This window comes from Micromys minutus (genome assembly GCF_963924665.1).
Source record: "Micromys minutus genome assembly, chromosome: 3".
Lineage (NCBI taxonomy): Eukaryota > Metazoa > Chordata > Mammalia > Rodentia > Muridae > Micromys > Micromys minutus.
In genome coordinates, this window is record NC_137972.1 from 21301484 (window position 1) to 21323558 (window position 22075).

General features: G+C 47.7%; 1 protein-coding gene across 1 annotated transcript in view; it reads left to right on the forward strand.

Moving 5' to 3' along the window:
• The first annotated feature begins 16556 nt into the window (after positions 1-16556).
• Positions 16557-22075, forward strand: part of CD9 (CD9 molecule) — a 31005-nt gene continuing 25486 nt past the window's right edge. The window contains exon 1 of the mRNA XM_080915059.1: positions 16557-16716. Coding sequence (XP_080771185.1) covers positions 16651-16716 — 66 coding nt within the window. The 5' untranslated portion in view covers positions 16557-16650. The remainder of the gene's footprint in view (positions 16717-22075) is intronic.

Sequence of the window (22075 nt, forward strand, 5' to 3'; positions counted from 1 at the left end):
TCAGAAGAATGAGAATCAAAAGCCTCAAGGAAGCTTATTCCAGGACCAGCCCCAGGCAATCAGTCTGCTGACTGGGAAACCCGTACTAAACATACCTGGGGAAAGAAAGTGATGTTTTTTGTTTTGTTTTGTTTTGTTTTGTTTTCTACCTAAGAATGAGGATTTGAGTTCTGGTCTCAAGAACTCACATAAAGCCAAGGATGGTAGCAAACATCTCTAATCCCAGAGTTTCTACGGTGAGCTGGACACACTCCCTGAAAGTTTGCAGGAGAGCCAGCCTGGCCTCCAAGCCACTAAGCAGCAAAAGACCCCGCCGGTCTCAAGCAAGGTGGGTGGAAGGATCTGCAAGGTTGTTTCTCTGATGTCTATATGCCTGCCATGGTATGAACGCCTGCTCACTCTCTCATTCAAAAGAGAGAGAGAGACTGAGAACAGAGTTGGCTTAGAGAAATGTTAACTGTGGAGAAATGCATAGCTCTCAGCTTTAAGAACCATTTTTTATCCGAAGAGGGTTAAGGTTTGTGGTTTGATGGTTCCTCTTTAAATTTAAGTTGAAAAGGAAGCTGCAGTTATCTTTGGGTGAACAGCTTTGTCTCAGAACACAGGCTACTACAGATTAACTCCATGCCATAGACAAGAAGGCATGTTGTATGTATGTGGGGAGAGGGGGGAGTTTGAGCTCACATCTCCAAGCAACTGTCCTCAAAGACCAAAAGCAAGTATGTCTCCCTCTTTCTACCTTTGTGCCCTTTGGGCTGGTATTCCTGGGGCAGTTCTTCTGCCAAAAGGAAGGTCAAGGGTTAGAAACAAGAGGCAGAAAATACTTTAGAATTTCACTCTGTGTGTGTGTGTGTGTGTGTGTGTGTGTGTGTGAGAGAGAGAGAGAGAGAGAGAGAGAGAGAGAGAGAGAGAGAGAGAGAGAGAGAGAGAACAGGGAAGAGGTATGTACAAGCTGGTCATGCAAGTCACAGAGGCAAAATGGTGGCAGGCAAGATGTGGGCAGAACCATATAAATACTGTGGGGTGAGCACATTCTTGTGGCTCAAGGACTGGGGACAACAACTTGAAGATCTGGCCAAGTTTCTGCCAACAAGACGGGGTGCTCATGGGATGGAGCAGGGCCAGAGCTAAAAATACAATGATATTTCTGTGCCCAGAAAGAGTATTAGCATCTGTGGGGTTTGCGCGGTGGGAAGAAGTGGGTTTGAGAAGGGAAGAAGGAAGAACAGTCCCAGGGAGGGGCTAAAAGTGAAGGCTGGAATCCTGCAGCAGAAGATTCCAGACAAGTAAGGTAGGCCCGACCCAGAGGCTGAGCCCAGATCTGTGTCCCACACAGGGAGCAGCAAGAAGGGTGGGGCAGCCCCCTCCCCAAGGAACAGGTAAGGAACCTAGAAGGCATGGTTGGAGGGGTGGGGGGGGTATGGGAGGGAGGTATGTGTTAGGCCTGAAGCTAGGATGTTTCCACACTGACCCTCATAGGTGTTTCATCTCTTTTCAAACAGAAAACAGTTTTCATAAAAACAGAGCTCAAAAAAAAAAAAAAAAAAAAAAAAAAAAAAAAAAGACTCACAGTCCTGGGGCCACCCAGCAAGGAAGTGGCAGGGCTAGACCAGGACCCCCACCTCTGCTCCCAGAAACTGGTTTACTGGATGTGTCCCCAGAGGGCAAGACATGGTAGGCTTCCAGACTGGGAGGGAAAGTTTCTGCTCAGCCGATGTACCCAGTAGTAAAAGCCTCCTAACTCAGAGCAGGGAGCTCACAAGTGCTGCTTTGTATAGATTTTAGAGGGACCTTGCAGGCCTCCAACATGCTGGGCTTCCATGGAGAAGCACAGGCCTGCCGGGGTCCAACTGTGCCCTTAAAATGCCTGTATGGTGAGGAGTGGAGGGTCCCACTTCAGAAAAGGAGAACGCGCACACCAGCCCCCTGCGGACACTGTCAGCTCACAGAGCAGTCATTACAAACATCACTCCCTAGACATAGGACTGAGTCCCAGCTCTTACACTGCCAACCAGAGTGCCCCTCACAAAGAGACTCAAGCACACCAGACAAGGAGGAGGGTTGTGTAAAACCTAAGGGCTGATGCACTGGTAGCTTCCTAGACCCATAAGGAGTCAGAAGAGAGGGCAGTGGGAGTCGTGGAACTCAGAGAAAATTATATGGCTGTCTCTGTAGCTGTACAACTAAAAGTGACAATCACCATCCTTTCTTAGGCATTTCTTACGATCTGTACACTCGGCTAACCGCTTGGTATATGTTATCCTATATATTTAATCCTCACCTTTGTGAGTCAATTCTTCGTCTTCCTTCCCCTGTGTATCTAGAACAGACTGTCATCAGTGACATAAGTTGTCCAAAATTGCACAAGTGCCATGTGACTGGGTCTGGATTCGAGCCCAGAGCCACCAGACTCCAGACCCCATGCATAACCATGAGGAACTGATACTTCTGCAATCTCCCTAGTGATAGGGTTAGATCTCCAACATAGAGTGTATAGGTTTCATTGTAGCCGTGATGGCTTCCCCACAAATCTAGCCTGTATATTTACATGGATTGCGTTTGGGGTCGTATCTGACACACGGGTCTCATTGAGTGAGACTAGGGCTACTTTATGAGTGACATGGGCTACTTTCTTTATAGTGTCTGCTGGAAAGAGTTCATTGTCGTGCCTTTGCCTTCTGTCTGCAGCCAAATTCCTTCACTTGTCGCCTCTTTTTAACTGAGAAGCCATCAGAGGCATGTTTCACAGACTCTTCATCAGAGCTCTCCCTGAACATACTCTAACTTATGGAGTTAGACAGACACCATCTGAATGATTGGATGTGGTTGCTCCCGCCTGTTACAAGTGTTTAACCTAAATTGAATCATCAAAGTCCCTCTTGCCTTGCTAAATAACACTTCTCAAGTATAAAAAACTGTGTACATATCAGAGAGCCTTTAGTGTGTGTGTGTGTGTGTGTGTGTGTGTGTGCACATGTATATGTGTGCTTGTGTTTGTGTGCTTGCACGCATGTACGCATAGGCACATGCATGCGTGTAAATATGTTTCCATGTTTATATGTCACGAGTGAGGGAGAGAATGCATTCAGGTATATACAGAAGCCAGAAGTCAACATAAAGTTGTTTTGTGACGTTTTCTGGGGATATGTGAAAAAAATGTCTGATCAGCCCAGATAGGGCACTGACAACAACCAAAGAAACTACTTTGCCTACCCTGGTCTAGCTTAGTGAACCAGAGAGTTTATTATTGTTGATTACAGGATTTTAAGCAAGGGGTTTCTTTCAGAATCATGGAAGACTCAAAGGCAGCCACATCACCAAAAAGCCCACCCAAGCATAAGCGACTATTAGAGTCCAGCCTTGACACAGGATCCGGGTTTTCAACTGGAAGCAGGGATATCTGGGAGGCGCGTGATAAATACACATAGTCATCGTTTTCGGGTACAAACCAACAGGCAAATTTCAAGGCTCTCTCTCTCTCTCTCTCTCTCTCTCTCTCTCTCTCTCTCTCTCTCTCCTTTGCTCACGCAGCTTGAGGATGGGCGCACTTTCACTCCCTCCTCAGGCTGGAGGCTGTGCTCTCTGCTCATTCTCATACACCTACATACTTCACCTCACACATACATCACACATACTCACACGTACCTCACACACACCTCACAGACCTACATACTTCACCTCACACACACTCCCTCGCCTTTAACTTGTCCCAGTCCTTTACTGTCACCCTAAAAAGCAGCTGGAAAGAAAGACATTGCATAATCGTTACCAAATGTGTCAAGTTCAAAAGAATGATCACATCTCACAAAGAATTAAGAATTACAACTGTTTCCCAAAGAGTTTCAAACTTCCTCTATTCCCATACCTGTGGCCAAAAAAAAAAAAACAAAACAAAACAAAAAAAAAAAGTAATTACAAACTTACCATTATTTAAACTTTAACTTTTGACTTATTATACTTCAGAGCTCAGAGCTCCGTGTGTTTTCCTGTGAAGCTCTAATGATAAATGACATGGGCAAAGCTGCCAGGCAGTGGCCAGAAAGAACCAAGTTAACCCTTAACTCAGTAGTTCCACTAGCTTTCTGCTTCTGCACATTACACACAATGACTCTCCTAAGAGTCCCAGGGTTTTAACTTAAGTTTTACTAGTATATGATTTTATGTATTCTATACTTGCTTATTCATACATTTCCAAAGGAGACCAGAAGCCACTCTCAAATGTTGTACAAAACTCATTTCATAACTTTAATAACTATTTCCTTTCTCAGGTTCTGTTCTGGCTGTTTCGTTTTCTTAATTTCTTCAAACTTTCTTTGCAAGTCAAACACTAATCCAAAACTACCACTGTGTAGTTATTAGATTGTTTCCAAGCTTAGAGCACATAGCATGCACCTGGGCTGTTAGGACTGTGCTGTGCTGTGCCCGTCTCAATTTTTGATTGCTGAAAATTCATTACATCAAGAAACATCTAGTTTCACAGAATTCAAAGAAGGAAAAAGAAATAGGAAATTCAGAGATAATAAAATAATTATACACACCCTGGGCCTGCTGTGGATAGTTCCTTATTTCTGATGGCAGGTCTCCTGGAGGGATGTGTCTACTGCTTGTCAGGGTCCCAGACTCCATCTATGTCATGATATGCTGTCTCTAGAAAGCAATGTCTCACACAAGCTGCATCCCAGCATTCCATTGAAGAGTATCCTCCTCCTGGAATTTGGTGATTATACAGCCTTTGGAAGGGGCTTTATAAATCTTATTTCAGGAACTTCCTAAGACTTGTGAGTTGTCTACTTCCTGGACCTTTTAAGTTTTATTTACTTCTTATGTCTTAAGCCTCCTTTTCGTATGGATTATTTTAGTTCCAAAGAAACTGACATAAATCACTGGTCTCCTACTGAATCTAGTGCTCATTAATTGGCAAGGCTGCCTGGCCACTGTGCTCCAGGAGTCTGCTTGCCTTTACCTTTGCAGTGCTGGAGTTACAGATCTATCTAACCATACCTGGCTTTCATATGGTGTTGAAGATCCAGACTCAGGTTCTAAGGCTCATACAGTAGTTACATTAACTACTAATCCTTCTTCCCACCCCAGGAGAGGGGTATTTATTATTCTGCCTACCACATATAATAAAAAAGGAAAAGAAGCAAGATACAGCCCATAGCAATGTGCTTCTGTGTTTAAAATAAGGAGGGGGTAAGTAGTCACATACATGACTATATTTGCTTGATGAAGACATCAAAACCACTGTTGGTTATTGGTGGAAGGCTAGACTGAGGAGGGACAGGATTGGATGGGTGGGTGTTTTTTTTTCTCTTTTTTGGGAGAGTTCGAACACAATGGAGCTGAAAGACTCATGAGGTAAACCCCGTAGGCCCAGTGAACAGCTCTAACAATGTCTGATTCTATATGTCTCTTCACTTTTTAGGAAGTGAGATGAAAAATCAAACTGCCCCCACCTCAACTTGTCTCTCAACCCACAGACATCTCAGTGTGTGTCTCTAAGACTCAAGACTTTCTCAGAAATGACAGTGTCATCCTCATACAGAGAAAAACCAAAACCAAAAGGTCCCTTGAGGCTGGAACAACGGTGCACATGAGAGGCAGGTGGATCTACATGAGTTTTCAGGCCAGCCTGCTCTACGAAGCAAGTTCTGTGTAGAGCCAGTGAGATGCTGTTTCCAATAGTCACAATACACAAGAGGCTAAGATGGTAGTATTGTAACTTCAAGATCAGCTTAAGCTACACAGGAAGACATCACCCCCCAAAACCTTAATTAATTCATTTCCCCCACCTGCCTGAAAAAAAGTTAACAATTGTTCCATCTGAACTGCGTGTCTAATAAGAACCACACATTACCTACTTGATTTCCTGAGTCTGTCTTACACATTAAGTTTCCAGAACCCATTTTTCTTTACTCTTTGGCATCCTCATTTTTTAATTATGTGAATAAATAAGTTATTTTAAAATTAAAATTAGAAACAGACACAAAGCTAAAGCTAAACAGAGTTAGCCTCACAATGGGCCCCGAGTAAAGAACAGCCTCTAGCAAATCCGGGGTGCAGACAACGTGGAATGGGGAATCAGAGACACACATCAAAACTTCAGGTGGAGGGCAAGTCAGGGCACCCAGGGGTCTGGCATTCTGTTTTCCTGGCTTGCTTGGCAAAGGTGGATGGAAAAGTGGGGGAGGTGTCAGCAATGACACATCCAGCCTCAAGTGGCTGGAAAAGAGCTCACCAAGCAAAGGATGCTGAGATTCTTCTAAATGGGCAGGGTGGGGGATGGGAGAATGGGGGAGGGGTGAGGGGAGAAACCACAGGACTCACCCACTGCCAAACAGAGCTGTGAAACCCTCCAGGACACAAGAGCTGAAGCAAAGCACCTGCAACTAGGAAACAGAGAACCCTGGAGATGGACACAACACAGGACAACAGAGTAAACTGAGGCTAGCTTATATGGTGTTCTGCAAGTGCATGTGTTGTGAGCTTGGTCTCCAGGGATGGAGGTTTCATAGGCGAGGCGTTGGGTGAATGGGGAGTGTGCCCTTAAGAAGGCTGAATGAAGCCTGGTGGTGGTGGATACCTTTAATCCCAGCAGAAGCAGGCAGATTTCTGTAAGTTCAAGGTCAGCCTGGTCTACAGAGTGAATTCTAGGACAGCCAGGGCTACACAGAGAAACCCTGTCTCAACCCCCCCCCAAAAAAAAAGGAAGAGGAGGAAAGAAGGAAGAACAAAGGAAGGAAGGAAGGAAGGAAGGAAGGAAGGAAGGAAAGGGAAAGGTTGAATGAATCTCTTGAAGGACCTTAGTTGGCAACGAGAGACAATTCCATCAGCTGATAACCTGGCCCTATCTTCTCTCAGCTTTCTGCCACTCCTGCATCCTTCCCTGCTCCCACCATGAAATCGTCCAATGCAGTCAATGCCCAGTACAACACAGTGCTAGACTGTGTCCAGCTGAGTCAGCACCAGAGTCTGTGGGGTACTGTGTCCAGCTAGCACCTACTGGGCAGCTATGCCCTGCCAAGTGGAACAGGGAAGTTCCCAAGACCTTGAACACAGCAGAAACTTACAGAGAGCCCAGAAAGTTACACATTTCACCAGGCTTCACACCCCATAGTTGCCAGGACTCTGGCTGGAGTGATGTGTGCACGGAGCCACCTGCAAGCTTGGCAGACAACTCTAATAACTTCTGGAGAGTTGTCACCCGTGCTGTGGGGCCTACCCGATCACACCTGCTCCCATAAGGAACCCCAATGAACGTGATTTTGGATACGATGTTTTTCTGGTCTGTTGCCAGTGCCTGGACTAGTCACAGAACAGGATCCCAAACTGTGTGCTGAGGAAAAATGGTTTCTTCATGAACAATGTCCTGGTTGGCTTCTTGTCAACTTGACACAAGCTTGAAGAAGACCTGGAAGAAGAACTTCAATTGAAAAAAATGTTGCCAGAGGAAGGAAACGGAAGGGGGAAATGGTGTTTACTTATATTAAAATCTAAAAAAAAAGGACCTCCAATACATGGCAAGACTGTAGAGCATTTTATTGATTGCTGATGGCTGTGGGCAGTGCAGTCCTTAGCAGGTGGTCCTGAGTAGCAAAACAAAGCCGACTGAGCAAGCCATGGGGAGCAAACCAGTCAGCAGTGTGCCTCTGTGGCCTGGGCTTCAGTTCCTGCCCTTACTGCCCTTCAGGATGGACTATAAACTACAAGCTGAGATAACCTCTTCTCCCAGAATGGTTTTTGTGTTTTACCCCAGCAAAAGGGACCCAACCAAACAAACAAAATTAAAATTTAAAAAGGCCTTGGAGAAATGGCTCAGAGCTTGTTTATCCAAAACCTGCCTTTGGGTCTCAGCACCAACATGGTGGCTGACAACCCTCTGTAACTCCAGGTCCAGATGTAACCGGTCTCTTGTGGCCTCCACTGGCACTGAGGCAAAACACACATACAATTAAATAAAACCTAAAAAAAAAAAAAAAGAAAAGAAAAAGTAAGATAAACAAGTACTTTGTCAAGTGGATTAAAGAAAGAGGAAGAGGAGGAGGAAGAGGAGGAGGAGAAGGAGGGGGAGAAGCTGACCTGTCCAGCATTTGCATATAATTACATTTAAAAGGCGCAGGGAGATGCTGAGTAGGTATTGCTGGCAGCCAGCTCCCCAGACAGCCCGCTAGCCAGACTCTCCCAGCATGGGCCTGCCCTCAGAGAGGCAGGCTGCTGCTAGAAGCAGGGAAGTCACTATGCAACAGAGAGCCACAAGGCCAAAAGTACTACTATTAGGAACTTACGGTGCCAGAGTGTCAGTCCTGTGGCCCATGAAGCACAGAATTGTCAGCAACATGGTAGTTTGACTTGCCCTTTGGCAGAACTTTCTCTAGGCAGACTCTGCTTAGCTGGGCAGAAATGGATGGTGCTTCCCACCTCCACTTCACCATGCTGTTCCCAGCATGCCCTGTGTCTCCGGGATGTAGCTTCACAATACTCCAGGTCAGTCCATTGTGTGGCCCTACATTCCTGCCGCCCTTTACCCCACTAATCCTTCCCTCAGTGTTTTGCATTCCAGTTGGGTGGTAACTCCTTTTAAGCAGGATGTGGACCCTGCCTGTGCCTGCAACCCCATAGGGCCTGGCACTCAAGGTAAGTGTGAGGTCGATCTTGGTGAACAAGAGTCAACACGCTACACTGGGTAGAGATGCTCAGGAGACAAACTAGCTCTTCAAAGAGTAAAAGAGTTCCTCTTGCCAAAAGTCCACAACTCCAAGGCTCAATGCCATTTATCATGTTGTAACACCCAACCACCACACCTAAGCCTGAGATTCAGAATCACAGGTTAAGTTCAGACCTGGAGACCGGGCTCTTCTGGGATGATTTCAGATCCCAGCACCTATATTAGGCACTTCTCAAGCTCCTGTATTTCTAGCTCCAGAGAATCCAATGCTGTTTTCTGGTCCCTGTGAGCACTCACACATAATTATCCATAAGTAAAATAAAAATAAAGTTTGCGGGTCTTTTGTGAGCGTGTTTCCAGTTTACAGAGCATTTCAACATCCCAGGACTCATTTGGTTCTTAGTGATTACACAGGAATATGAGCCCACTTCATGGATAAGGAAATGGAGTCTCCAAAAAGGAAAACATTTGCCTAGGCTGTCTTAGCAACCGGGTAAATGCCCTGGAGTTTGGACTGCTAATATTTTCCTTTTCTGCCTTTCTATGAAAGAAAGGTCTGTCTGTCTGTCTGTCTGTCTGTCTCTCTCTCTCTCTCTCTCTCTCTCTCTCTCTCTCTCTCTCACACACACACACACACACACACACACACACACTGAGCCAAGGGCAAGGTTCCATCAGGGTACCCACCCACCTACCCACTTCCCATAGTACAGAAAGAACAGAAAAAGCAGTAATCTCTCTGAGGCTGTGGAAGGAGAGGCTTAGGAGGTACAGCCAAAAGGCAAAACCAATATGCAAAATCACAGAAGAATCGAGAACTCTGTCTTGTTTGCAGGTAACCTCAGGGTAGCATAATCCCAAGTCACCAGCTGTAGCCCCTTCACTCACCCTCTATAATCAATGGAACAAACCAGAGAAGAGAGACAGCACATCATAGTAAACCCGGATATTCCAGAGGCTGAGCTAGCCAATCACTTGAGCTCAGGAGTACTAGACCAGCAGGAGCAACACAGTGAAACTTTGTTTCAATCAATAAGAAAAAATACATCAAGTAGTGTTAATAGTAACATATCCACTCACTCCCGGGAGTCAGCCCTTTCATCCGAGGTTCTAGGGTTGGGCCATCTGAGTTCATTCAAATCCAGGCTCTCTGCTTCCTCAATACTTAATAAATCTCCGTGACTTGTTTTCTTTGCTTATAAGTGATGACAAGACCTCATTCTCTGAGAGTATTTGCATATTAAATGGGCTTCTCAACATCAGTGAGAATCACGCCCGAAGTGTAATAGACACCCACCCACGGTTGATCCCGGAGGCTTGCTTTCTGAATTCAGAAACTACCAACGAACTGGAGCTAGGAATCAAGGTTACTGTCAACTTGTTTGTTTTTAAAATGCACAAGGCATGAGATCACTGGCCAGGCTGAATCTTTTAGAGTCTAGTAGATAATGAAAAAGAAACAAGTAACTGGGCATGAAGATTCAGCCTTGTAAATCTAGTATCTGCAAGACCAAGGAGGACGGCTTGTGGGTTCTGGACTAGTCTGGACTACACTCTAAATTCCAGGTCAATTCGAATTAAAGAGTAAGATCTACCCTAAGAAAATTAATCAAGGGCTGGTCGTGGTGGCCCATCCCTTTAATCCCAGCACCTGGGAAGCAGGGCAGAAAGAACTCCATGAGTTTGAGGCCAGCCTGGTCTACAAAGTGTTTCAGGCCGGTCAAGATTATGTACTATGACTCTGTCTTTAAAAAAGAAAATAGTTACAATAAATACATAACAAATAAACACAACAGAAATCATTACCAGGGGTATGTTATGAGAGTGGCCATGAGCAGCCTTTGGTGGCTAAGGATGCTGGAACGGTAGGGGTGGAGCTCGCCTCAGGGACAGCTAGGTGAAAGGCAGAAGGACCAAGAGCTGGGGCTGGGAAAGGAATTGAGGAACTCAGACATGAGGATGCATGTGACATCCTGAAAGAGCAGGAAAGGGGAGAGCAAAAGGGCCTCTCTGCCAGTCTCAGATCCAGGATGTCAGGTTCTTGTACATTCAATATTTACCATACAGCTACTTTGTGTCTGACCTATTCAAAGCACCAGTCTTCCCACAGCTGTGGAGTTTGCCTTTTAGTTGCAATAGTTGGTTAAATAATAATACACACTCCAAGACATGTCTCCATCACAGGAGAAAGTCATAGTGTTACAGAAGAGTCAGTATGCTGGAGAAGGGAACTGGGAAGTCTTCAAACAGGAAACATGAGCAAGAAAAGGTTACGGGCATAACACACCTTCTGAATAGGACAACCTGATGACCTCGGAAAAATGGGCAAGAGGAAGGAGCAGAGAGAGAGATAAACTGGAATGCCCAGCTAGAGCTAAACTACTCTGCATAAACATGAACAAAGGACATTCACTGGAAATGACGATCAGGGGTTGACAGAAGCTGGGGACAGAGGTAAGAGACAGGGTTGTCTGCCATAAAATGGGATTTTAAAGAAAGAGATATTCAAAGAGGATTGTGTGTGTGTGTGTGTGTGTGTGTTTACATATGGTCACATATTTGGGGTGGATATACATATGTGGAGGTGCACATGGAGTGTGACAATGCACATGAAGCAGAGGTTGATGTCAACTGTCTTTCTTCTTGATGATCCTCTACCTGTTATATTGAAGTAGGATTTCATGTATGAACCCAGAGCTCAGGAAATTAGTCTAGTCAGCCACCCCATTCTGGGGATCTCGTCTCTGCCTCTGTAGATTTTTTTTGGTTGGTTTTGGTTTCTATATTTTGGGAGGTTGTCTGATTGGTTGAGAGGAGGTCTCACTGTGTGGCCTTGACTTTGTAGACAGGCAAGAATTTACTTTGTAGACAGGCAGGCCTTGAACTCACAGACCGCCTTCCTCTGCCTCCCCAGTGCTGGGATTGGAGGTGTGCTCTGTCACATGAGCGATGTTAGGGAACAGGGCCCCTGTTTGCTCAGCAGGTAAGAGGAAGAAGGAGGGAGAGTCCCAGGCGAGGGCTTGGATGCTGAAGGGAACAAAGATAGGACTGAAGAAGACGAAGTTCATTTTGCATGTAGGATCCCACAGAGATTTTGTGCCCTGGTCCCAACGTTTATTTTAATAATTGTGTTCATCTCCTTCTGCTACTGTAATAAGTTATGACAAATGTAGTGGCTTAAAATAACACATTTAATTATTTTACCACTCCAGAGGTCAGAGGTCAGTAAGTGAATAGTGGTGTATTTGTTCCTGCTGACAGTTGGAAGGGAGAATTCATTTTTTCACCTGGTGCAGCTTCCAGAGGCACCTGTGTTCCTTGTCACAAGGACACACATCACCCCAAGCTTGGCTTCTGTCCTCACATCTCATCCTCTGGCTAGGAAACTGTGACCTCTCTTTCATAAGAACTCTTTGGAGGAATGGAGAGATGGCTCAGCAGTTCAGAGCACTGGCTCTGAACTAAGTTCTAGAGGACCAAGATCAATTCCCAACACCCACATCATGGCTTACACTTGTCTGCAACTCCAGTTCCGGAGAATCGGACACCTTCTTGTCCTCTACGGTCATCAGGGACGCAAGCGGTACGGAGAACGGACACCTGCCGAACGCTCAGCACTCAAACACATAACATGAAATAGAACACATTTCAAAAGAGAGCTCTTTGCAAACTCAAGGATGATGACACAAAACTGTAATTCCAGTGTCAGGTCAGTAGTGGTGCAAGCCTTTGATCCAACACTCGGGAAGACGAAAGCAAACAACAGAAATCTCTTTTGATTACAAAGTCCCACCCTCCCCACCCCCAATTTCCATTTCAAGATCCTCTAACTCAATCCATCTATGAGTCCCTTACTCCAAGCATAGTGGTACATCCGTAAGTTTCTGGGACTAAGATGGGACGTGTTTGGGTGGCTACTGAGCAAATATGGTGGTATGGATTGACAGAGAGGTAAGGGAGACAAAGGAAAGGGCGTGAACATGAGCGCCAAGAGAAAAGCAGACACCTGAGGACCAACCCTTGAGTGAGGCATAGCGCCCTGAACTTACGCCAGAGAGATCTACAGAAAGCAAGCAAGGGATGAAAATTAATCCAGGCAAATGATCTTCGAATTTTTAAAAAATCTTAATTTGTACTATATGTTTGGATGTTTGGTTAGCATGCATGTCTGGTGCCCACAGCGACCAGGAGAAGGTGTCAGATCCCCTGGAACTGGAGTTACCGATGATGTGCTGGGAATCGAACCCAGGTCCCCTGGAAAAGAAGCCAGTGCTGTTAACTACTGAGTCATTTCTACAGCTCCCTACCCCAGATTGAGAGTCCTTTGAAGGTGCTCACAACCAGTGTGTGTACCAATACAGGAATATGCTGACACTCCAAGAGTCACGCCAGGCAACCCACACAGACGAGACTAGAGTGTTTCCCGAATGCCGACGCCAATGGCTTAGAGAAGCCTGCTGTTCTCAACCTGCGGATCACGACCCCTTTTTGGAGTCACATATCAGATATTTACATTATGACTCATAACGGTAGCAAAATTACAGTTACGAGGTAACAACAAAAATAATTTTATAGTTGGGGGGAACTGTGCTAAAGGGTCACAGTGTTAGGAAGGTTGAGAAGCGCTGCTTTAGAGAAAAGGAAGTCGTGGAACCTTGTTGTGGTGATAGCAACAAACCCAACTGGTCACTGGTACAGTAGCCGAGAGGCTCCAGCTGGGGAAAAGGATCCTTCCTGTGGCTGCATAAGCTGGTGCCCATACCTGGACTGGCAGGGATGAGCAGTCTACGACAAGTGACTACACAATGCTGGCTTGACCCTATACATTTAAACCATACCACCAGGGGGCGCACATGGGCCAGCTGGGACCCCTGAGTTTAGGGGGGGTTGTTCCAGAAACTGGATGCCCATCCCCCACCCCCAGGGAAGGCAGAATAAGTTTTCCCAGTTCCAGCTCTATAAAAGCCTGGAAGGCCTGGCTGCTGCCATGTGATCTGTGACTCAAGGGCTTACCCACATTTTCCTCTTCCAGTTAAAGCAAACCACATTTTTTCCATCCCTCCCTTTTCCTGGTTGCCTGCAGCATTGAGCTTTTGTAACAAACACACTTTGGCCCAGAACATCACTGCACCATAGAAGACCATAGTCCCAAGACAGGAGGTAACCAGTCCAAATAAACTACAAAGTAGGAACCAAGTCCGAACGCTTGTTCCCTCACTCCAGATCCAGAGTTTTTGTCGTATAAGACAACATCATTGGGTGGGTCTGGGAGCCCCGGCAGGAGGATTTCTAGTTTAAGGCCACACTGAGACTCTTTAAAAATAAACGGACAAGCAAAAAACACTTGTTAAAAGACAGGATCTAAGATTACATGTAATGGAGTTTAAGCTGTTCCTTTTCGTGGGTATTAATAATAATAGTGATAGTAATGGGTGGGGGAGAGTCTCAGCACTGCCCAAAGCAGGTTCTGAAGTGGATGGAATGTTTACTGAACCCCACTCTCCCATGGTGGGGGGGCAGGTACAAGGAGATAAAGCCTTTCCTTTAGAACTGTTCTCCCAAGATGGACTGACTCCCACCAGAAGGACACCCTATTCTCTACCTTATCTCAGGCCCTGACAGTGCCTCAAATCTGGATGGTCCTCTCAGTGACTCAGAGAAGCAAAGCATTGTTGACATCCATTCCCCATGGCAAGAGACTCAGGTTAAGCTCTGCCTCCTTCCCATTCTCTGTCCTCCACCTGGCTCCCCCCACAGCCAGTAGCTCCCCTGGCACAGCATGTGTTTGAGTTTCTCATGCACAGCTCCTCCTGGATGACATTCCCTGCTACACCTAACTGCTGATGCCCCTGACGTCAGCTCTGGTCATAGCGCCTGTGTGGGGCCTATCTCAGATTGACTCAGGGACATCCATAGAATTGCCCGTTAGGGTCTCTGGCACCCCTATCCATGGATAAAGGTGGTTTCATGGCAGGACACTCAGCAAGAATAATGTGGCAAGACCTAAGAACATTTAGAAGGAACGAAGCTCCAAGAGATCTGGCTTCCACTCAGACTCTCCCTCTGGCTCCCACCTTGTCCCCATAGCAGACTTTTAGGTCCCATTGCCCCTCCTATCTTCCCATTTGTCCTAAACTGTTCACACCTCCTATCAGGGTGACATCCTTCATCCCCCACAAAGCCCCCCTTCATTGTACCTAACTCCACCTCCTCAAATAGACTCAGATTCTGTCCAATGCCCCCAAGGTTTTAAACCAGGGACTGGAGATACAAACAGGGTCCCTGACCTCACAGCACTTGCGGCTGCCCTTTTGCCCTGCCCCCACACAGCCAGGGGTCCACCCTACACTCTCAGGGTTCACCTTCACTCCCAGAGGACAAGGTTCTGGCCACTTCTCTCCATAAGACCATGGGAGCCCCAGCCCTGGCTCTGCCAGGCTCCCCTGAGTGTAAGTCTTACACTGTGATAGTGGGCTCTCCTCAGAGCTCTCAGAGACTCCTAAGTTCACCATATGTACCTTCCACGTCTCCTGCCTGTCTCCTGCTCCCAAGCTGTCAAAGAGAAGAAATCAGACTAATCTGTTGAGTTTGACTCCTGCCCCCAGAGAAGAAAGAACCTTTCTAAAAGAGTCTGTAGGGGAAAAAATGTTTTTAACTGGATGGATTAATGAATCTGACTACGTACTGCTAAATATCAAAACCAGTCTACTGGTAAACGGTAAAACAAGAATTGTGCTAACATAGGCTGGTTTTGCTACATGGAAAAAAAAAAAGTCCTGTTTTTATTTTTCGTTTTTTGGAGACACTGTCTTTTATAGCTTTGGCCTCCAACATACTGTGACCAAGGTAAAACTTTAACTCACCTTCTTTTTGCTTCTTGGTATTTGCTGATGTTTCTGTAATAAGTATGGTTTGCTTTTGCAATAAAGAATGCTAAGGAAACTTCGTGGTGGGGTGAGGAAGAGAAAACTGTAAAGTATATTGAGAAAGACCTCCTCACCCAGTTGGAAGAATCAAAAAAGACTTTAAAGAGCAGAAAAGGACAATGACCCACGCCTGAAACCCTCGGGCAGGAGGCGGGCAGATCTTTATGAGTTCGAAGCCAGTTTGGTTTACATAGGGAGTTCCAAGCCAGACTGGGGATCACAGTAAGACGGTCTCAAATTAATAAATTCGAATAAAAAATAGAGCATAATATAATTTTCACAAGGGGGGGGGGGGCGGGCGGTCAGCCACACACCGCTGCAGGCATCTAGGCGCAGCAGAGTAGGGGTGTGGCACCAGATAGGGCAGGGAAAGGACGGAGTAAATTCGGGATGAAGGATTTCAGTCTCTGGACGTAGAAAGTTTTTGAGCAAAGGAGAACTGCTCGGATTGGCACCTGGAACATTCTAGCGGCCACCGTGCTCAACTAAGTCCGTTCAGTCCTGAAAGGAGGTGTCAGAGAGAACGCAAGCCAGGCAAATAGGAGCCAGCAGACTTGTCGCAGGAATCTGAAAAGGTTCTTTAGATTAGATGAACCTTGGGGTCTTCCACAGTTAAGCTCTCAGGCAGAGCCCAGAATGAACCAGCGAGAGCGGGAAAGGCAAGGCCGACACTTAACTCTCGGTAAAAGAAACCAGGCCTGGAAGTCTGGAAAGACCCCGAGACGGTGGGAAGAAGAAAGATGGAGGGAAAGAGGAGCTCAGGAACCGGACTGAGAGAGGCAGGGTGCAGGGAGAGCTCGGCACTGAGGGTGGAGCCGCAGTCCCAGAACCTGGGTCTGGGGAGGGGATTAAGGCATGGGCGGGGCAGGTGGGCCGGGGGGCGGGGTCGGCATCCCTCAGCACATGCGCATCGCAGCTGGCCGAGCGCCGTAAGGAGTGGCACTTTTTAAAAGTGGAGCCTCAGGCCAGCCCCTAGCCGCAGCGTGTCTCAGTCGGTTGTCGAGTTCTTTCTGTCCCGGTCGTGCGTGCCTCTTGTCCCACGGAAGTCCAGCTTGTACCATGCCGGTCAAAGGAGGTAGCAAGTGCATCAAATACCTGCTCTTTGGATTTAACTTCATCTTCTGGGTGAGTGAGAGACCGGCTGTCGCGCGCTCCTCTCCGAGGCCACCTGTTCTCAGGCCCGGGAAGGCGTCCGGGGAGGTGAGGGTCCCGGAGGCCTAGAGTGCGGGGAGTTGCTGGTACTGCGCGCGCCAGGCGGACTCCGGGCGAGCAGAGAAAGGCGCAGCAGCTGCCAGCTGGCCGGGCGGGACTGGCAGGTGGGCGGGAGGGGTAGGTGGGCGGGAGAGCCGAGGGTCCCGATGGTCCCGGCTGTGCACTTCGCTCCCGGGTCCCTCTGCCGCCGAAAATTTGAGATGGGGGTCTGTGCCTGCTCCGGCCCGGAGCACCCCCCGAGTGTGAGAGAGGAGTGAGGGAGGAGCGGAGCACTCTTTTCCGAGTAACTCGGTGCCCTCCCTGGCCTGCGAGGCCCCTGGCCAGCAGGGCAGTTGAGTGTCTCTCACTTCGGTGGTCCTACCAGTGGTAGGGGTCGTCACAAGGGAGAGGAAGTGGGTGTGAGAAGTGTTCCCTGAACCTGGAGGACGGACTTTCCTTGTTTAGGTTCTGAACTCTCAACCGAAAACATCCGTGCCTCCCTCTAAGCTACCTGAAAGACTAGATTGTCTTGATTCTTTTTCAAGAGCGATGACTATCTTGGCTGGAGAGAACTCTGGGAGCGTTAGAGAAAGGAAGGCGGGGAAGGTGCCTATTGGCGCCTCTGGATGGGATAAGTCCGGCGTTTCTGCATTTCCCAGGTAATCAGGCACAGCGGCCTTGAAGCCTCGCCCTCCTAAAAATGTCCAGGTGGGGCCTCAGGGAATGGCCGTTCACCTGCAGAGGGCCCAGAGGCAGGTGCTAGTACACTCTACAGATGGACTCTGGGAAAGGCATCGAGAGAGTGTCCACTCTCCGAACACTAAGGGACAGAAGTAAGGAAATACACGGAAGACCCTTGAGGGCACACCCCCTACACACAAACGGACAGCATTTGCTCCCAGGCAAGCAGGAAAGAGTTTAACTAGGCAACTCCTTTGCCACCAGAGGCGTTCAACAACAACAGCAAAAGTACACTATTCCTTTGGGGCTGGCCACCAGGATGCTTACCATCTTCTGGCAGTTGTAAGGTTTAATATTCTCCGGGGTTGCTTGGAAGTGTTGCACAACCTGCAGAGACTGCCCTGGGTTTCTAGGAGCCACCACACCCATACAATTGAAGAGGATGTCAGAGGGCATTCCCTCAAGTTTCCCCAGCTCTGCAGACAGGCGGCCAGCTCCGAGGCTTGGCTTGGCCCAGTCATCAGCTTGAGCAGCACAAAACAGTGTCTGAAGGCAGCTGGCCCCACCCAATCCCGCCCTGTCCTTTGGGGAGTTTTCCGTCCTACCAGAGATGTCTCTCCCCTGCTAGTCTGTTGGTCAGTCCCCAGAAGCCTGCCTGCATAGATGGTGTGAAAGTTTGGTGCTAAGAGGAAACCACATATTGCCACAGCCTGTCTGCATCCCTTATCTGCCCCCATGGCATATGCAAGGGGCTGAGGGGAGGTGCCCATGGCCACCCTGTCTTCTCAGTCTGTTGCCTGCTGGCCTGCCATCTGTCCAACTTGTCTCTTGCTGCCACTTCACTCCTACCCAGATCCCCCTGCCCTGACAAGTCCCTGCCGGTTGACTTCCTCCAGAAGCAGACCTGTCTCCCTCTAGAAGGGTTTGCTTTGGGGGCTGAGAACTGCTTTAGAGATTGTGTACAAACTGGAGGCGCTCACCGTCCTGCTCACTGGGAGGAAACAGAATGGCCAAGATCAAAAGCAGAGTTAGCGCTCTTAACCTCTGGGCTCCTTTTCTTTTCTTCCTCTCCTGTCTCTCTTACTACTAGGGAGGTGGGCAGTTTACTAAGTTAGTTATTGTTACCTGTCCTACCCTGGGCTCTAATAGGGTTATAATCTCTGTGTTAAGTATTTTACAGTCTCCAAAGGCCTCCCCAAGCACCATGATCATGCCAGAGAAAGAGGCCTTATTCCTATTTTGCCTATTGATGACCAGAAATCTTGCCCATGAAAGGTTTAAGGACTGTAGGTCGGGTATTAGTGAGGTGGTACTAGTGGTGGTATTAGTAAGCTGGGTTTGGCAGTTGGGTGGGAGTGAAAGAAGGCTGAGGCAAAACTCCTCAAAATACCCTTTACGACAGGCGGTGATCTCAGGGGACCCTTGGGATTATTATGATGTCACCTCTTTGATCTCTTGAGCCGGGTGATTTATGAACTTGACATTTGGTACCTGGTCTGGGCTCTGAAAAGCAGAGGCCACCTTTGTCTGCTGAGGGGCTGGGTGGCAGGAATCCAAAGAGAAGCCAGCCTTTCTTAGTTGAAGTGGGACAGCGGAAGAGAGGGAGGAGCGGAAAGGGGGAATCTGCCTCTCCCCTAGGCCTGAGTATGCCCCCTATGGGCCGCTCCCTGACAGCTGAACCTGCCCGGCCTGCCTTTCTGAAGTTGTGGTCTCATGCCCACGGCCAAGCCAGCAATCAGTCTGTTTTTCCAACATTCTCGGAGCCAGACCTCAGAAGCCTATTTTGGTTGTTTTCAATTTTCCCTCGGGTCTCCATGCCTGTCCCTCCACTCCCTCCAAATAAAAAAAGAAAGGAACTGAGAAAGAAAACACCTTTCTGATGTCTGAATGGCAGGTGATAGAAGTGTTTCAGGCTGTAGTGTAGTGGCCAGCCTTGAGCCAGGCCAATCATATGCCTTTTCCCAGCCTTGCCATGCAGCCAGACTTGCCTTGATCCCGCTGCCTCTGTCTGGCCTTTCCCCAGCCTACTCATTCCCCTAGGTCCTGCACAGAGATGACTTGCTATGGTCCTAGGCCTAGGCAAAGGAAAGGACAGACGGTCTCTATCGAGTGAGCCAGATCCTGCTTCCACGTGCTCTGCCCCTTCTCCATCAGGAAGGATGGAAGTAGCAGAGGGGCTCTCTACCTCCAGAGACGGCATCACCTTCAGTGGAAGAGCTGGACCCAGGGTTCAGAGCCTGGCAGAGGACAGATTACTTGGTAACTACAGGCACATAGCTCACTCTTCTGGTCCACACTGAAGTCTCCTCATCACAAAATCCCACGAGTTGATACAAATGGTCTCAAAGGTCCATTCGAGATCAGCCTATAGAACAAGCCCCAGCCACCGTACACATCATCACCCCACCTCCCCTCTGGTTAACAAGGCTAACGGCAAACCAGGTAGGAGTCAGGAAATCACAGTGGATGCTGAGAATTGTTCCCTACAAGTACAAACCTGTTTCTTGGATCTTCCCTGCTCCTTTCACTTTCCCTCACTCTTGGGGGTGATGAGGGGTTCTCCTTATCTTCAGGTTCTATTGTAAGTGCTCCAATGCCTTGGCCTTTTATGGTCATAGATTGTCAAGGTCAACGCACAGCCCTGGATGTGGATTCGGCATCCTCAGTCCCTGTGTTTCTCAGGCCTGGCGGTAGATGCAGACCAGCTTCTCCCGGTAGCCATTGTACTTAACAGTAGAAAGTGATTTTGAGGCCATGGCTAGAGAAAATGGGAGCAATTCCCAGGTGAGTGTGGATGTTAAGATCAAAGATTAGGCCACACTCCTACTCGGTGTGGCCTTACCGTGTGGCTTCCTGGCTTTCCCGCATATCCCCGATATGAGCCAGCCTCACTCTTCAAAGCAAAACGACTGACTCCATTTTGTACACGTCTGACTCAGGGAGGCAGGTACATCCGCTCCTGAAAATTAAGCTGGAGAGCTTCTAGAGGGTTCCAAGGCATCAGGGTTCAAGTCCGGGCAGGCTATGGAGGGGTAGGTGGCTGTAACAGAAGGCCCTCCCCACCCAGACTGCTGCTCCCCAGAAGTTGTTTGACTTGGATGTTGGGTTGAACTGTGGCATAAAATGGCTTCCCACAGAGCGTCTGGGCTGGAGGGACACTGCCCTGCTTGTACTGGAGCAGGTTGGGGAGAGGGTGTGCTTGAGGCCAAGTGTCTGCACAGCTATAGAAAATAGGAACTGGCCCCGTCTAGAGCTTTGTTTTCGACCCCACCCCAGCCATAGTTACCAATAACCAAGATCAGGAATTCCGATCTTTGGGTGTTGGTGAGAACTGGTTTCATGTACGCACTCTCTCTCTCTCTCTCTCTCTCTCTCTCTCTCTCTCTCTCTCTCTCACACACACACACACACACACACACACACACACACACACGCTTCACAGACTCTGCCCCTGTTTTCACAGTGCTAGTGGCAAAGTTCCAGACCTTGCTATGGCTCTGGAGAAGCCGAGGCTGCTGGCTGCTGGGTACTGGTTACTTCCCAAATTTGGAGAGGCTTTGATAAGCAGCCTTACAGTGAGCCTTTCCTGGCGGCTGTGCTTCTTCTTTGGGAGGTGTGTTGGGTGTGTTACACACAGGCCTGTGTGTCCTGGGGTGGTCCCGCCTGGTTCGGGGGTTCAATTTAGTTTTTATAAGGAGCTGTGGCCTCTGAAATGGGTCACACAGTTTGGACCTAAAAATACCTTGGATTTACAAGAAACATGTTTTCTTTGGTAGCACACACAGAGGTAGGTGGTTTTTGCCTGGGTGTTTTCTTATTTCTGGCTTGGACGGGGTAGGGGACTCAAACCTCAGGGTTCTGGTGGCTTTGCAGAGCTGCTGCTGTCTTGGGTGTTCTGAGTAAACCCATGTGGTGTTATGAAAAAGAAAAAAAAAAATCACACTGTGATTTCTGAGTTCCTCCCTATTCTGGTTGGGTCAGAGGGACTTTAATAGGACCTGTCAACTTTTTTAATCTTTTGGTTTTTGGTGCTGGGGATTGAAAACAAATCCTTGTGCATGGAAGGCAAACATTCTGCCCTTGAGCTGCAACCCCCCCCCCCTCGCCCCCTCAAAAGGTTGGGTTTTGCTTTCCAGTCAATGTTTTGCAGAAATGAGTTTTACTTTTCACACAGAGAAGAACAAAAAAAAAAAAAAAAAAAAACAACCCTCTTCATTTCAAAGGCTGTAAATCTCCCTGACCCGGAACTACCAGAAGAAGTGTATTTCAACTTAGTATATATATTTTTTCTTTTTATGTTGTGTTTTCAAAGTCTGACTGCATTGACACCTGGTTGATCCATTCTGTGGAAAAAGTCAGGCTAGTCCAGGGACACTCTTATTTTCCATCAAGTGGTGGCATGCAGCTGTGGAAAGCAACATCCTGTCCCCAGATGAGACAATTTTATAAAAATTATATCCATCTGGGTAATTTCCTACCCCATCCACTCAAGAAAGTAGTTAGTCATGGATTCGTGTGGGAAAGGGCGTTTGTCTGTTTGGGGGTTTTTGTTGTTGTTTTGGGTTTTGTGGGTTTGTGTTTTGTTTTTCTTAATTTGGTTTGTTGAGACAGG